At 50.4% G+C, this 17,732-nt stretch overlaps 1 protein-coding gene across 1 annotated transcript in view; it reads right to left on the minus strand.

Annotated features, from left to right (window-relative positions):
- Positions 1 to 4,193: 4,193 nt before the first annotated feature.
- Positions 4,194 to 17,732, minus strand: part of Arhgap40 (Rho GTPase activating protein 40) — a 39,295-nt gene continuing 25,756 nt past the window's right edge. Inside the window, exons 7-15 of the mRNA XM_027421241.2 lie at positions 15,445 to 15,536; positions 14,847 to 14,924; positions 14,332 to 14,491; positions 12,315 to 12,397; positions 10,919 to 11,122; positions 8,014 to 8,154; positions 7,028 to 7,197; positions 5,648 to 5,697; positions 4,194 to 4,773 (exon numbers count right to left, since the gene is read on the minus strand). Coding sequence (XP_027277042.1) covers positions 4,682 to 4,773; positions 5,648 to 5,697; positions 7,028 to 7,197; positions 8,014 to 8,154; positions 10,919 to 11,122; positions 12,315 to 12,397; positions 14,332 to 14,491; positions 14,847 to 14,924; positions 15,445 to 15,536 — 1,070 coding nt within the window. The 3' untranslated portion in view covers positions 4,194 to 4,681. The remainder of the gene's footprint in view (positions 4,774 to 5,647; positions 5,698 to 7,027; positions 7,198 to 8,013; positions 8,155 to 10,918; positions 11,123 to 12,314; positions 12,398 to 14,331; positions 14,492 to 14,846; positions 14,925 to 15,444; positions 15,537 to 17,732) is intronic.

The following is a 17,732-nucleotide window of genomic DNA, read 5'->3' on the forward strand; positions in this document are numbered from 1 at the left end:
CCTCTCTACCGCTAAGCGGAGGGCCATACAACTGAGGTCAGAACTCCCAGTAGCACTGAGCTGCAGCTACCCACAGGCCAGCTTTGGAGGGCCCAGCTCTGGACCACTCTAAAGTCACACGTTCCTGGCCTCCTCTCTCCTCTCTATCCATTTGAATTTCTCACACTGTGATGTCTTTCATTTCTGGGTTGATGTCTGTCTTGCCAGTCTATGAGCTCCGTGAAGGCTGGGTCCTTTCCTGTCCTTTTCAATAATACTCTGAACTTAGCCCAGCGCAGTGCTGGGCATTCAGTGCAGCCACTGACAGACTGTAGGCCCCTCGTACACCCTCACGGTTGTCTCTGCATCTTGAAAACAGTTTCTGACCCTCTAGATGCAGAGTAGTTGGGCAGCTTACCTGCAGCCTGAACAGGTGGAATGGAGTCAAAGGCTTATGTTGAACCTGGTGTATCCCGCCTAAAAGTTGCCGCTCCCGGGAGAGCATGCGCCTGCGCACTGGGTTACTCCTATCTTCCGCTTGGCATCACTTCTGCCCTTTGCCCTTTCCATTTGAGGATATCTGGTTAAATTCCATCATTCTTCCTTTCAAAAGCATGGGGGTGGGGTACCCTGCTATGGGAATCAGAAAATAAACACTGGTCCGTTGCAGAGAGCACATCATCTTGTACTTTGATCTTGGATTTCTAGACTTCAGGCCTGCCGGCGGCAATATACTTTCTAGTAAGGCTGTCTTCTGTTCTGCCTTGAGGCTCTCTGCCCCTTCTCTGTGTCTTCTCCTGGCCTTTCCTGTGTGCTCTGGATGGGGAGAATACTACTGTGGTTCCCCTTCTTCCTATCAGGGTACCAGTCCTATCAGTCTAGCGCCCCACACGATGGCCTCTTGGAACTTTAACCCCCGCCCCCAAAGGCTTCATATCAAACTCAGTCACTTGGGGGCCAGAGCATCACCATATGGATTTGGGAGGATGTGATTCGGTTCCTAACCACACCCCAGAGACTCAGGACTCAAGCCCAGACTGCAAAGAGCCTGAAGAAGCTGGGCCCCCACTGTGGGTTGTGCTAAGCCCACAGAGGAGCGGCCATGGGATCATCAATCATGAAGACGCCACTGGGTGGAAAACGATGAGTTCTCAGATAGCTCTGAAGATGAATGGGGCAACTGACATGTGATTAAGCTGGGGTTTCCCTCCCCCTCCCTCAGCCAGGGCTTGCTGCCTGCAATGGAATCACACAGCCAAGCCAAGGCTTCCACAGAACTTCCAGAGTGAGTGCCTGCCTCCTGCCTAGGTTAGCAAACTAACTACAGAGTTTGTGGTCATCCTGGCTGGGTGAGTTAGTGAAAGAGGTACACAATGAGGCCAGCACAGGTGCTGAGACCCATGTGGGGACAGTGTTCATCACCACTGCAAACTGCCGGGCTCTCATTAATAATAATAGTACTGAAAAAGTGCTATGGGTACTCCCTGTGAGTTTTCTCATCTGTGCTTCCAAACAGGTAGGTCAGAGTGAGGAGACAGCTATGGATTCTGGAGCACACAGGCTCCAGAGGTCCAGAGGACAAAGAATGAACACACCCATTCTCATTTATCCAGCCGACCAGTTTTCATTAAGCACTTACAGTGCCGTCAAATCCCCAAAGGTGAGAACCCCCCCCCCCCCCCGTGTAACATCTGCCTCTGAGGAACTGCTCCCTAACCAAGGAGACAGAAGGGAAACTCATTCAACTAGGTTGTTTCAGGCAGTCGTAAAATGCTAAGAAGAAAATTGATGATGGGAATGCACACGTATGGGGAGGGAGGGAGAGAGAGAGAGAGAGAGAGAGAGAGAGAGAGAGAGAGAGAGAGAGAGAAGAACGAGAACACAAGGGAGCAACTTCAGGTGAAATGGCTTCTTGGAGGAAGGGACAGTTGACCTGAGACCTGGAGGTGGAGGGGCTGGCTGTGGAAAAGGATTTTAAGAGGAGGTAACTACAAGGGTGTGAGCCCTGGAACAGGAATGAACTTGGGTTTTCTGGGGACCTGGAAGGAGGTGCATGTGTCTGGCAAACATGGGTGGCTGTGGAGACAGAGCCAGGGACACTAGACTGCCTGGAAGGCCTGAGAACAGATCGGAATACTGCTTTAAGTGCTGTGAGATTCTTCTAGGTTTTCAGTGGGAAAGCTTCCAACAGGATTGATATTGTCATCGTCACCGTCGTCATCATGGTCATTGTCATCAATTACCACTACCACTACCACTATGATCCTCACCAATCACCATTACCGCCATCGTCACCAACATCGTCAACCCCAGTCACCACCACCACCACTCCCAATCACCACCACCATTACCAGTCATCCTCACCGTCATTGTCATCAGTTACCATCATCTTACCATCATCACCAGCCACCACCACCACTGCCACTATCACACTCTCACTATCACCGCTATCATCATCCCCAGTTGCCATCACTGCCACCACCATCATTGCCACCATAGCCATCAATCAGCTCCCACCCGCACCAGCATCAGCATCACTGTCACGTAATTTCGGCCTGAAGAAGTGTTTTCTGCTGCATGCTTCTTTTCCCAATGGTTTGCAGCACCCCTCCGTGAGAGCCCAACTTTGGCATGCGTGGTACATACGAACTGAGTCTCCCACCACCACAGCAACTGAGTGTCCCTCAGGGACCAGCTGACTTGGGAAGGCAAAGGCCACACACCAAAAGCAGTTAAGTTGTCTCTTTGCCATTCCTGTTTCCTGGCCACATTCTATTCCTGAGTTCTTTAAATCCCTTCTAATTTTGGAAGCCTGCCCATTTCTAGAATCACAAATAAAGCCAATACAATATTTTAACCTGGGGCTGAAGAGATGGCTCATTGGTTAAGAGCACTGGCTACTCTTTCCCAGGACCTGGGTTTGATTCCCAGCACTCACACGGCAGCTCACAGCCATCTGTAATTCTAGTTCCAGGAGACGGCATGCCTTCTTCTGGTCTCTGTTGGCACCAGGCATGCAAATGGTACACAGATATACAGAGGCCAAACATCCAAACACATAGAGGAGATATTTAAATATCTTGTTTTTATATAGTCACAGCGTCCAACATGGCACCACCATCACTGCCACCATCACCATCATTTACCACCACTGTAACCACCATTGTTGTCACTCACAGTGCCACCATCACCCTCATCACTAACACCACCATCCTCACCATCATCCTACTGACTATATGATCACCCTCATCACCACCATCACCACCATCACCACCATCCTGTTATCACCACCATCACCACCATCACCACCACTATTGCTACCACCATTAGCATGCCATAGGATGAAGCAGATGTTATCAGCACCAAGCCATTTCTATCCCTCCAGTATTCACAGAGTCAGTAACCGTTTTGAACTGCATCTGTATCTTTAGTCAAGAGCTCTTTGGCAGTCAGAGCCCACTCTGCAAAGCCCCCAGGCGGACTAGAAGTGTGAGGGAGAAATTCCCATCATAGTAGGATCAGCCTGTATCCTGTACCTGGACTTGAATTTTTCCCCTCTGCTCACCATGCACCCACCACCCTCGTTCTCTACCCCTGGAATGGGGTGGCTCAAGTGAACAGTTTCTACATTGTTTCTCAGGTCCTTCAGCAGAATTAAGCTCTACCTGCCGGTTGTGGCAACCTGTTTGATGATGCGCCCTCTAATGGTCTTCCCTTCCTTATCATATGCTCACCCTCCATGCTTCCAGGAGCACTACTTGGTCTTGAGTCTATCTCAGAGTCTACTGAGAAGAGCTGACGTGGAAACACTGGAGTATCGTGAAGATGGAGTTTGCACAACTCTTGGTTTAAATCGGGGACTCAATACATTTGTTACTGAATGAACAAAAATAAATGAATGAGGCTTCACTTCTCCTGAGGAGAAGGCAGACTTGGGTAGGAGAAAAAAAGGGACAGATCTGGGGTCCTAAGTGATAGGTGTTAAGAGTGCCAATGATTCATCATCGTTTTACAGCAATTGCTGTCCTTCCTCCAGCAGCCCTCCCTGCTCTGAGGGCTCCTCAGGGCCTGCTGGCTGGGGCAGGATCAAGGTATAGCCAGCCAGAGCCATTGCAAGAAGCACAGCAAGACATTTCATCTCCTTGCTCCAGTCAACTGCCAGAAAGATAGCACCCACCATGAGCCAGGCTGGGGAGAACGAAACAAAAGTGGTGTTGAGCTAGTTGTGTGTTTATTGTTGAAGCAACTTAAATATGCTATAAAATGACAAGGTTCCATAAAGCACAAGAGTGCGAAGGGGAAGTTTGTCATCTGTCCAGTTCTCCTAGGGCTGTCCACAGCATCTTTGGGGTCTCAGAGAAGACAAGGGGTCTTCCATAGTCACAGTGACTTCTCACTCCATACCGTGGGGTTGCAATGTTTTCTGGAAACTCCCACCTGTTCTTGAGAGAGGCGCTACAGTTTCATGCCCCCTGGGTCTGGAAATTGTGGACAAACTCCTGTGGAGATGCAAGTGCCCTGGGCAGCACCCTCTGGGGCTCTGGGGCAAAGGGGGTTGGTGGGAGACAGTCCATCTCTGTGCTGTGTGGCATGGAAGAGGTATTTCCTGGGAGGAAGGACTTTGGAGGAAGACCCAAGCTTTCCACATGAAGAACTCAGCTCCCAGGCCGGGTGTTCCAGGCTGTATCTTAGGATTTGAGGCTTAGGTGGGGCTCTGTCTAATGACCCAGTCACCATGGGGGTTGGCACGGTACAAATCTAAGAGGTAGGCATCTGGGTCCAGGCGATGTTCATCTGTGGGAAGAAGGGACCCCAGAGATTGAGAATAGGAATGGGAAAGATTCTGTTATCTTTCCCAGAGCCTCCCATCAGGCAAGGTACCACCCTCTTGCTATGGGAGCCTTGCTGTGGCTCACAGTTACCCCTTTCTCTGAGGCGATTTCTGTGGTGAAAGATACTTTCTTTGCTAGGAAACCCAGCCTCTCTTCCCCAGGCATCCACACCAAAGGATGTGGAATAGCCTCCAGCACTGATACAGCCATGCAGCATGAGTTCTAGAGCCCCCTGGTGGATCCTGCAAGCTCTTCTCCTCCACTGCTTCCATACAAAGCTGTCCTTCAGCCATCACAAACTGCTGGACCATGTCTTGTCTCCCCTTCTTGGCCAGTGGCTCTCCTGGGGTAGTCTAGTCCTTGGACCAGCAGCTTTCAGCCGTGTGAAGGAACTTATTAGAAACACGAGTTCACAAGATACAGACATTTGTCATCACAGCCCTGGAGGAGATTCTAATGCCCCACTCAAGTTTAAGGGTCATTGCTTGTCCTTGGTTCTCACAAGGCAAGGACCCTTGGAGCTGGATGCTGGTGGGCCTACAGCATTCCTAAGGCACTCACATCCAGGACTGAGATTTCCCTTCCCTGGGGTGTCCTTGAGACATCTATGGTAGCACTCACAACTTTCACACTAAACACTGGTCAGTCTTCTTCCATCCGTGAGTCAGCCCTGGGTAGAGCTGCCCAAGCAGGAAGAGTACTGAAGTCATCCATACTCATCTTGACCCTCACAGCAGGATTCCCTCAGCCTGGAGGGAAGGCTCATTCTGACCTTTCAAGGTCAAAGAGCTCCCAGGAGCCCGGGCTTTGAACTCACTTCCCACAGGGGAACTTACCAATATTCCCTCCAACTTCATAGACAAGGAAGTTGACCAGCTTCGTGTTGCTGTGAGACAGAGGAAAAAAGTCTATTGGCCTCTGCTGAAGAAAGCAAGACCACCCCAGGACTGAAAGGCGGCATCCTCAAGGGTTTGCGGTCCTACTTAGAAAGGCTTATGGACCCTTCTGAGAGAACTAGAGTCAATGAAGGAGGCCTACAGCCAGCAGTGGGGAGAGACATCCAGATAGTCCTTGGGAAAGACCAGCCCCAGGCACCCTACCATGAGGTCCCTTTCTGCCAGGCATCAGAAATGGGCTTCAAAGGGGTGAGATTGGTGACAAGTAGAAAGAGGTCCCTGCTGTGAGAGGTAGATTCTGCATCAAGGTAAAATAGGGCATTGTATAGTATGTGTGATAGCTATAACACATAAGGATATAATTATGACAATTATGGGTATCCTGAATTCATCTTCAGGGTCTGCCCCTGACTTGCTCTGTGGACATGCCCTATCCCTTTTCTGGGCCTTCATTTTCTCATCTACATCAGGAGGAATTGGATCAGACACTTGGTAAGGGCTGACACTTTGAGAATCTTTGTGCCAAACCCATGAAGGAAGTTCCTGAGGGCTCCGGCTACTTCTTGTGCCTATGAATGATCCCCACAAATCAAGTCTCAGTGATGCGTTTGGCCTTAGGACCTTTGCACATGCAATTTTCTGTGCCCAGAATCCCTGTTTGCTCCTCAGACTATAGTAGGCATCTCATTGCACATACATATTGCTCCCTGTATTTCTTATAAAAGCTAATACAGTTTTTAACTTGACAATTGATGGCTACTCCATTTATATCTGTCTCTTTCACATGGTATGAGCCATGGTAAGGCCAGGACCTCTTTGGTTATTTATTTTTAATTGTGAGTAGTGGGGGGGGGGGAAATACATGCACATGTGTGTGGCTGTCTGTGGAGACCAGAGTCATTGTATGCTCTGCAGCTGGAGTTATCGGTGGTTGTGAGCTGCCTGACCTAGGAGGCTGGGAACTGAACTCCAGTCCTCTGCAACAGCAGTCAGTGCTCTTAACCTCTGAGCTGTCTCTCCAGCCCCTCTGTTGAGTCCCTTCATTGCCATTTTAGCATTCCACATGGTATCTGACCTATAGTAGCCATTTACTAGATATATATTAAAATCAATAATGAACGAGGAACCTCTTTGTTATTATTTGGAGCCAAGAAGTCCGAAAAGGTTGGAGAACCCATTGTGACCACCACAGCAAGAGGACAGCCAAGAGCAGGCAAGGACACATTTAAATCCCCATGGCCTGCAGCTGGAAGTGACTGAGCCCTCCCAAAACCCTGCAGGAGAGAAGGGAGGCTCCTGACTCAGGGAGGTGAACCTTACTCTGAGAGAATGCTGCCTGGGTCCTCACTGCCCTCTTCAGGCTGGGACCCAGGGTTGAGGCGCTCCATGAACAGCTTCAGGATGTGGGTCACTCTGGTGCTAGGGTTCAGAGGCACCTGCAGAAGATCCATGCTAGGCCAGGTCACCTGGATCTTTGCCACTTTGGGAGTCTGGAGATGGAGATGAAGAAGAATTCATTCCTGGAATTCACACACATGTGTGTGTACTTGGACCAGTGTTCACATGCACACCACATGCGTAGACAAATCCACACATACATCCAGGTGTGGGAATGCATGCAGATGTGCACTTTCATCCAGGTGTGGGAAAGCATGCACATAGGAGCACATGTGAACTGTGTACAGATGTACGCACACACATATCCAGGCTCATACACATTCATCACACACACACACACACACACACACACACACACACACACACGCACGCACGCACGCACGCACGCACGCACGCACGCACACGCGGCTCACACACGCCACACGCGCGCGCCGCGCGCGCGCGCGCACACACACACACACACACACACACACACACACACACACACACACACACACACACACACACTAAGGGACTGTTGAGGACTCTACCCTGCTCTGTGTTCTCTTTCCTTCTTCCACATCCCTGTCCCACAAAGCTTCCCATCCACTTTCGGACCCCCGACGCAGGCACACAAAGTGCCTTCTAAAATTAAGGCCAAACAGATGACTTCTAGGAGACACCCCCTCCCCTCCCTGCTCCAGGCAGCTTCCCACCCCTTAGCCCCAGCCTCTCTGGTTTCTCAGCATCTCCTCCTCCACCTCTGCGATGCAGTTCTGGTGCCCCCTGGCGGTTGCCGATGGTTATGCCAGGCAGCTTGGTGGCAGGGATGATGAGAAACCTGGATGCCCTCCCCCAACAAGGTGCCTTTTTCCCACCTTCAGTCAGTTTCTCCATTCACCTGCTTTTGGGGGGCGTGGGAAACTCACCGCCTCAAGCCTGTCCCCATCCTTGTCCCTGTCTACATGTGTTCTCCGCAGCCAAGTCTTGAGGCCCCCATCACAGAGCTGGGAACGACGGCCATTACTGTCATTCAGTTTTCGCACTTGGGCTACCAAGAAAGAAGCAACCTGGCCAGAAAGAATCATGTCTCAGCCGGGTACTATGGCGCTGCGGAGCAAGAGGTCAAGCAAGGTCCTATTCCAGCCACCAAGGCTCCTCCCACGCAGGGCTTGGAAACTGATTCCTCCAAGTGGCTACCAGAAGATTAGTTTGACGGGATAAATGTTACATGTTTAGTCCGAAAAAGGATCCTGGAGTATTGGACTCAGAATGGAGCGGTCCCTGAGGTTTCTAGACAGAGTTGTGCTTGTTGGGAACTGTTTATTGGCACACCAGGCAGAGATGTTCCTTGAAATACATCTGAACTGGCCTCCTGCTCTGGGAACCCCAACCAGTGGGCCTGGGAGAGCTCCTGGAAGCCTGCTGGTTAGCTTAGTCACTGGGAGTGAGAATCTGGCATAGACTTCAGGATCTAGGGACCTTCTTTCTAAGGTGTGACAGACTATGGGGTGTAGAAACTTTGTTATGGTGACACCCTTGGGGAAGACAATAGAGATTTCTCTCATCTTGCTGTATACATCTGTGCTGTCTGACATTAAAAAAAAAAGAACCCTAGTACTTAGGGAATCTCAAAAAAACAACAACAAAGCTCCCTCTAACAGGAAAAATTGTAGCAGTCAGAGGAGTGACTCTACAGTAAGAACACTGACCGCTCTTCCAGATGACCTGGTTTGTCCCCCTCATCACAGTGACCTGTAACACCAGTTCTGGGAGATTTGAAGTCCTCTTTGGGTTTTGCAGGGACCAGGAACATATGTGGTGTACATGCAGGCCAAACACTCATACTGATAAAATAAAAAATCTTTAAAAAATAAAAATTGTAATTCACTATGTTTTGGTATTGATATAACTTCAGAGGGTTGAGTGCAGAGAAAAGGGAATTACGGGAGTCTGGGGTGGTGGTGGTAGGGGACTTTCAGCAGAAGAACTGACCCTGAAATCAGTCTTAAAGAATGAGCAGAGGGCACTAACGTCTGCCTTTGGAAAATGGAAGGAGCATCCAGGCTGAGTGAAGGACTTGAACGAAACCCAGAGGTGAAAAAAAAAAAAAAAACAGGATGCAATTGCATGGTTTGCTTGCATGTGAGTATGTGCACCAAGTGTGTGCACAGTGGCGTGGTGCCTATGGAGGACTGAAGAGGGCATCAGATCTCCTGGAACTGGAGCTACAGACAGTGTGAGCTGCCAAGTGGGTTCTGGGAATTGAACCCCAGTCCTCTGGAAGAACAGTATGGTGCTCTGAACCACTGAGCCGTCTCTCTAGCCCTCATCCCACACTATAGATGCATTTGAAACAGCAGCTGGCTCAGGGCGCAGAGGATCTGGGGCTACTCAGAGAAGGATGCATTTTCTGGGATCTGGAGGGATAACTAACTCATGAGTGAAGAGAGGGATACGATAAAAAGATGGGTAGAGGGACAGGTGTATGAGTGGATGGACTAGGGACGGTGAATGGATGGGGGAATTGGTGGATGATAGATGGGTGAGCATGTAGGTAAAGGATGATGAATGGATAGGGGGTCGAGTATTTGGATGGGTGTATAAGTAGATGGATAGTGGGTAGATTAATAGATTATAGGTAAGTAGGTACATGGTTAAATAGGGGATGGATGAATGGATGGACAGACAGATGGATAGATGGAAGAGTAAGTGGGTAAATGCACAATGGATGAGTGGGTGGTCTGGAGTAGATTGTAGAGAGACACTGTAGCTCCGCCTCCTAGTAGCCCGGATAGGTGTGCTGGAACACGCCCCAGTGAGGGCGTGGTGAGGGGAAGTCTAAGGTGAGTAGAAAGGCTTCTTAAGGTTCCCCGGCCCTTCCCTTCTTCTTGCCCTTCTCCCTGATCCCTCCTCCTTGCTCTGGCCTGGCTGCCTTGCTGCCCTGGCATGCTTTGGCCTGTGCTTGGCTGGTATATCTGAATAAAGAAACCTTGGCCCTATTGACTGCTGATTGATCACTCCACAGGTAGATGGTTGGGTGAATAAGTAGATGGATAACGGATGGATGACTGATCAGTGGATAGTGCATAAATGGGGAGATAGGTAAATGATGACGGATAGATAGCTAGAAGACAGTAGATAGCTAGATCAGTGGGTAGGAGGGTGAGTGGTGAATAGGTGGTGATGGTTGGACAAAGTAGGCAGATGGTGAGTAAATGGATAAATGGGTAGTTGGATATGTGGGTGAAAGATGTTTGGGCAGATGGATAGGATAGTATGGAGACAGCAAGTGGCATGAGCTGCCCCCGTGAGTGGTGCCAACTGTGTGGTGGAACATTGAGTAATCTCAGGGTTCCTGTACCACCTCCAGCTTCAGCAGACTAGGACCACCCACCCCCATGTGGCCCCCACTTCTTTGCTTGTTTTCAGAACACTCATGGTGAAGGCACAGCTGTCTTTCTTATCTGGCTTTGGCCTCCCTTGAGCAGGCCATATGCACCTGATCCTCAAAGCTGGGACATCCTTGCTGGTAGCTTAGGGACCATCTACTATACTCGGGTGGAGGGGAAACCAGAGGGCTATGAGTTGGCCGGGAGGTGAAAGGTATGGTTGTAAGGAAAGACAATGTAGTCTTCTTAGCCTTGAAAGTGAGGGGTGGGGCTGAGGAGGATACTGGCCTCTGCACAGTCCCGTAGAGTCCTAAGAAGAGTGCTAGCTAGTGGCATGAAGCATGGCACCCATGATAGACAGCAGCAAGTGGGCAGCCACACCAGGGGTGGTGGAAGCCGTGGATGGCCTGCTCCTGGCCTTGCTGTCACGGCCGTCACTCACCGTCCAAAGCATGTCCTGGTACTGCACCATCATGCACACAACCTCAGCTGCACCCTCTGCCAGCTGCTTCTCACCCCTGGGGAGCTTGGGAGGCCGCCCCCGGGGCAGGAAGAGGTTGGGAGCCATCACTGTGGAAACGTTCCACAAGGTCATCTTGTTGCGCTGCTCCTGGGCTGCCACCTTCCTGAGGAATTCCAGGAGCGCCTAGGGAAGGGCATAGAACATGCCTCGAATTCCAGCACAACCCTGGGCTTCCCACCCACAACAGCCCTTCTTCACTGGAGTCTGGGCAGAAAGGGGTGGATCACAGCTACCATCTACTGATGCTTTGTGCCCTGGGTTTGCCAACTCACTGGGGGTAAGTCAACAGCAAGGCCACACAGGAAGCTTTACTGTTGGACCCATTTTGCAGAGAAAGAATCTGGCTTAGGAAATGTGCCAATGGTCACATAGTAAAGATGAAGAGGAGAGAGGGATGGATGGATAGATGAGAAGACACTACCTAGGTAAAAAGGAGGGGAGGGAAGGAAGAATGGGGATGGGGAAGGGAGGAAGGAAGGAAGGTGGGTGAAGGAAAAGACAACAGATGACTAGAAAGGAAGGAAAAGGCTGGGGGAAAGGAGGGAAGGGGAAAGAGAGAAGGGAGGGAGAGGTAGAGAGGGAGAGAGAGGAGAGGGAGGGCATACATTGGACACTATCTCTATCCCATGATTTCTCCTGCCTAGCTCCCACAGCGCCCAAAACAATCAAACAAAATTCTTCATCATCCCCAGTTGACTAAAAGGGAGCAGAAATCCCAAGATGAAGATCCCAGGCCCCGTGCAGGCTCATCTGGTTGACCCATTTGGTCAAATCAAAGGACAGCCAGGAGATGGGGAGCAGGGAGCCAAGGCAAGGTTATTTCCAGTCCCAGGCCCAGCCCTCAGCACCCACTCCCAGATCACACAGTGAAGGGTCCTGAGGGGACCATTTCTCAGACTGGCTCTCCAGAGAACACCAACACCATACCATGCCTCCCACAGCTAAAAAGACAGTGAGCAGCCGAGTTTGGGATGGGCTGACTGCTCCAGGCCCACTCTGAGATGCACACGGCCTTGGCATCTGAGGAGTCCTCAGGAAAGAGTGGTCTGGACTAATGAATGCATCACTTCCTGGCTTGCCAGGCTTCTCAGCATGCAGAGCCCTTTCCCTGGAAGATGCTTGCGCCATGTGGATCAGGTGTGCTCTGAGAAGTCTCCTTGCTGTCTTTGGGGAAGACCCTCAGACAAAGACTTCGTGAGTGGTGGTCACCAAACCCTCACCTGGCATGGCTGTGTGATGGAGGCATGAACAGGATGAGCACCTTCACGGTGCACTGAGGCTGAGGACTGAGACAGGGCATAACAGCCACTTTTACCTTCAGGGTGTTGCGGTTGGGTTCGGGCAGGAGGAGGACGAGCAGGTGGAGAGCCTGCAGGCGCTGTTTCAGGTCAGGGATGTCTGCAGAGGAGGGAGGGAGAAGCAGCTCAGGGATGCTACTTCATTGTGCTAGCCTCTTCCTGGGATAAATTTGGTGCAGGGAAGCCCAGCAGGCCTTTTCCCAGAAGGCTTGCCACTGCTTCCTGGCCAGCATGCTCAGACAGAAGCCCAGCCAGTGCTGGTCAGGATGCTCACCAAACTTTGCTAATGAGAAGCAAGCACACATGCTCAAGGCATGTACACCCACACATGCACATGTGTGTCTGTATATACGCCCAGACAGACAGATACTGGGCTGAAAACTATGACTAGGGGGTCAAGAATGCCAAGGGCCAGAAAGTCATCCCTGAGAGGAGACACGGGTAGCTAACCTGTCCAGGATGGAAGGTTTCATAAAACCCTTTGCAAGATGAAGGTTGTAAGGTAAAGCTGGCCCACATCTGAGGTCAAAGACTCCAGGAGGAAGAGGTGTAGAAGTTACAGAAGGGCACAGGGCATGTCAGATCAGGGGCCCTCCCAAAACACCGACCTTTGAACTTGGTCAGGTGGCAGTGACGTGGTGTGGGAAACCCTTGCTAGTTAGAGAGCAACAGGCTTGGAGGATGAGGAGACAAGCTGAGGAGAAGGAGCACCCTCTGTGGGTGTCTTACTACTGGGAAGGGTACTAGGAGGAGGTGGGTCAGGACCTGGGAATGAGCCAAGCCCTTTTGCAAGTGTGTTGGGGATGCATGGCTTGATGCATGTTTTAAAAAGAGGCTGTGAGAGACAAATGCAAGAGAGAACACTCAGAGCCCTGCTGTTGTGGATGGTGATGTTCAAATAGCCTAAGCATCATGAGAGAGAGAGAGAGAGAGAGAGAGAGAGAGAGAGAGAGAGAGAGAGAGAGAGGCCAGAGGTGGACACCAGATAGAGGTCTTCCTCAATTGCTCTCTACCCTATTTTTTTTAAACACTCACTGAAGCTGAAGCATACTGATTGGCTAAGCAGGCTGGTTAGTGGGCCCCAGAGGTTCTGTTGCCTCTGATCTGCCTGTGCTAGGACCATAGAGGCATGGGGCTCCATGAGACTTTTAGACATGAACTCAAGTCTCCACGCTTGTGTGGTACTAATACATCTCAACAGGCCCACCTTGAAGCTTGTGTGTGTGTGTGTGTGTGTGTGTGTGTGTGAGAGAGAGAGAGAGAGAGAGAGAGAGAGAGAGAGAGAGAGAGAGAAAGAGAGAGGTTTGTCGGGCTATCCTGAGTTCAGACAGTGAGGACTGTAAGGAAGCCCAATAAGGAATCTGTGTGTATGTGGACAGGAGGTTCTGACCTGAGTGCACACAGACAGAAAGGTCAACACACACAGGGGTCCAGTTACATAAGCCCGACAAGTTCCAGTCCATGGATGTCACAACCTCCAAGCACCACATGATAAAAGGAGAGAACAGATTCCTGAAAGCTGCCCTCTGACCTCCACATGTGCACCATGGCTTGTGCTCCCCCAACACACAGACACACACACACACACACACACACACACACACACACACACACACACACAACTTTTAAGATGCAATAAACATTTTAAGAACAAAACTAAAGTCAGCTAGTCCCCTGTCTATTTGGGACTGGTAACAGGTCCAATTCCCAAAGCCCTAGCTTCTTCATCTTCTCCCCTGTCACCCTATGCACACACGTACAATATACATACATGACAGACGCATGTACCATTACCCACCTCACAAATGCCTGTGCATAAATGTACATGCTCACATACATACAAATACACTTCCTACCCCATCAGTTTGAGACCCCAGGAGACAGACATTTCTGAACAGGTAGAACAGTCTGCCCACCGCTGCCCTTCTCTGCCTTTCCCCACTAAGGCCAGGGGCTCTGACCTCCCACGGTCCTGGGAACATCCACAGGACTGCCACAACCCTCCCTCCACGTGCTCACGACTGCCACACGCACTGGGCACTGCTGCAAAAGCTGGGAGGTACTCGGCTGTGAGCAGAGGTGCCGGCAGCTTCCGGAGGAACCTCTTGAGCAGGTCAGATGCGTCATTGGGATGAACCTTGTCCCAGCTCACGAGGCCGGCATAGAAGTCTCGCTCCAGCTTTTGCTCCAACCCCTAGAGAAAGGAGAGCCACCAAGAAGTTGCCCACATGTAAGATGCTCACCTTGTCTGGGCTTCAGTGTCCTCTTGCAAGGTGGGGACAACCACAGCACCTTCCTGACATGGTTGCTAAGAGGATTGTATGTCATTCAGAGTCAAGCCACTTAGTGGAGGGCTCCACTCCACGGGTGTTGGCAGTGTGACCTCAGAGCCCAGGGCTCTATTGGTCCACCTATGCATTTCCTGGAATCCCACAACCATACCAAAAGCAGGCCACAGGCCAGCCAGGACCCAGATTCTCTCCCAGACAAACAGCACTGGGCTTGAAGAGGTGAAGCAGCCTTTGGAGATGGAAGAAGCCAGCCTTTACCTTGACCCTGGCCTGGGATCCAGGGACTCTGAGGATGCCTTCAGTGCCCAGCCCTCTTTTTTCCAAGCAGGACAGCAACTATCAGAGGAAGAGAACGTCACTCAAGCCAGCCACTGCTGGCAAGCGGGTCGAGCAGGGTATGTCTGTCTCTCATGAAAACCAGGAAAGGAAAAGTGCTAGAAGGGTTCCTTCAAATAACAAGAGTTCTTGTCATTGTTTTTGTGGTTCTGGGGATGGAACCAGGGTCTTGAACATGCTGTGCAAGTGCTCTACCCCTGTGCCAAATCCTCAGCCCTTCTGGTCTTCCTGAAACACTTCTGTGAGCCAAGCACTGTACTGAGAGCTTCGGGGCATGTTCTCATTCAGTCCTCAACCAAAGAAAACTGTTGTTAGAATCCCAGCTTGTGGAATTAAAAGGAAGGATCTAGAAGCTCAAAACTGCACCCAGGTCTCCAAGCCAGCAGATGCCAGTGGCAGCATTTGAATCCAAGTCCCCTTCTCTAAAGCCCAGACTCTTTGCCTTGTGGTAGCCATCTCCCAAATGTTCCTCAGAGCCAGTCCTTCAAGGGCTATTATGCCCAGGGCAGGGATAACTTACAGCTTGCAGGAGCAGTGGGACCTGGGTGCTGGGGAGGACTCTGTGGTCAGCTTCCAGTAGGCTGTGAAGGGGCACACCAAAAAGGCCCGAGTCTGCGGGAGGCCAGAGAGCAGAGGTGCATCTCAGGGTTTGCAGTGACTCCTGACTGACCCACAGTCTGGTTGTGTCACCAGCATCAGACTCACTCGGAAGGAGGACCAAGTTCTGGGGAGGGGTGGAACTGAAGCTCTGGTGACACAGGCATGCCACAGTGCAGCCCCCCCCCCCCCCCCCCCCCCCCCCCGGGAAGGAAGAACTAAAAGGAAAATGTCCTACTTCCCTAGTGTGATCCAACAGGCCAGGGCAGGGCTGCCTAGCTCTGCAGGCATGGGCCAGGAGCCAGCGGCCTCGGCCACCCTGGCTTAAGGTTGTTCCCAGACAAGCCCCCTTACTGTCTTCTCTTCCATTCTGTCTTCCACTGCTGTCTCCTCTGTGCTTGAAGACCCCTCTGCCCGCCTTTCTAATCCACCAACCCTTGTCTTTGAAGAACCCACACAAAACCAACAACAATGCACAACGCCAGCAGTGAGACGATGAGTGAGATGAACACATTCACTACTAAAGGGTAGCATATGCCCAGAACGTAAAATGAACATGGCACAATAGCGCATGCCTGTAATCCTAGCACTCTGGAGGCTGAGGCAGGAGGACAGAAAGCTAGAAGCCAGCCTAGGCTACATTTTGTGAGATTCTGCCTCAAAATATTATTTTAAATTAAGATGCATTCCAATTGTTAGATATAACTACTGTGGCTGTGTTGTGACAGGGAAAACATGGATGCAACACATATCCTCTAATAGGGAAATGGTTAAATATAGTATGGTATGGCCATAGGAAGAAAAATGCTTTAATGGCTAAAAACTATGATTTCCTTTAAACCACTGAAGAAAGAAATTGAGGACATTAAAGAACAGGAAAGCCTCCCATGTTCATGGATTGCCAGAATTAATATTGTGAAACAGGTATATTACAGGTTATCAACATTCCAAAGGCATTCTCCAGAATCATAAAAAGCAATCCTAAAATTCACACGGAAGCACAAAAGACTGAACGAACAGATCAAAATCCTAAGCAGAAAGAGCAACACAGGAAACCTCGCGATGCCCGATCTAAACTATACAATAGAGCCATAATGACAAAACATCAGACCGAAAAACAGACACAGATCTGCGGAACAGAACACAGGACCCAGGAACAAAGCCACACAGCTATGGCCACCTAACTTTTGACAAGGTTAAGAAAAGAAGCCTCTTCGACAAACCGTGTCGGGGAAGCTGGATCTTCACATCTAGAAGAACCAAAAGAGAGCCATTTTTTTTCCCCCAGATAAACTCAAGATGTACCAAAGACCTTAATGGAAGACCTGAAACTCTGAAATGGTTAGGGGGAATACTTCCCTAACGGCACAACTAAGGGCTTTCTGGAAAGGACCCAAGAGCCAAAGCGCAACTCCAAGAATTGACATGTTTTCATAGAAAGTTCAATAGCTGTGGTAAGTGGAACTGTTGCTCCAAATTCAACACTCCTACTGAACACCCTCTCTGCCGTGTGAACCTGTGCTTCGTCCTCACTGGGAACACAGAGTGCACCCCCGCCGCTCACTGGGGCCTGGCTGTGTGAATACTTGAGATCAATGACACAGTAACCTGCACAATGCAGATGGAAGCTTTGGGTTAGGAGGGAGGGAGTGCTTGCCCCCTGTGCTTCCCCTTGCCAGGAGAACCTGCTCCAGGTGGTCCAGTGAGGAGAAACAGAACTAGAAACAGCCCCAGCCCCAGCCCCAGCCCCAGCCCCAGCCCCAGCCCAGCCCCAGCCCCAGCCACACCTGAACTAGATCAATCAAGCAACCTCTAGCTCACCCATGTGGGTGAGAGACAAGAATGATTAAGCCATATAGGTGTGTGTGTGTGTGTGTATGTATACGTGTGTATGCATGTGTGTGCATGTGTGTATGTATGTATGTGTGTGCGTGTGTGTGTGTGTGTGTGTGTGTATGTATGTGTGTGTATGTATGTATGTGCGTGTGTGTGTGTGTGTGTGTGTGTGTGTGTGTGTGTGTGTGTGTGTATGCATGTGTGTGTGGGGGGGGACTTTTCACTATGAAGCATTGCTGTAGAAAAGATGCAGGATATAGGACTCGGAAAATGGAAAGTGTCCACAATCATATCATATTAAGAGGAAAAACTGTGCATACACAGAGTGGTGGAGAAAGAGAGAGAGAACACTGAACGTGAATACTGCTTATTTTC

The sequence above is a fragment of the Cricetulus griseus genome, chromosome 6 (assembly GCF_003668045.3).
Source record: "Cricetulus griseus strain 17A/GY chromosome 6, alternate assembly CriGri-PICRH-1.0, whole genome shotgun sequence".
Lineage (NCBI taxonomy): Eukaryota > Metazoa > Chordata > Mammalia > Rodentia > Cricetidae > Cricetulus > Cricetulus griseus.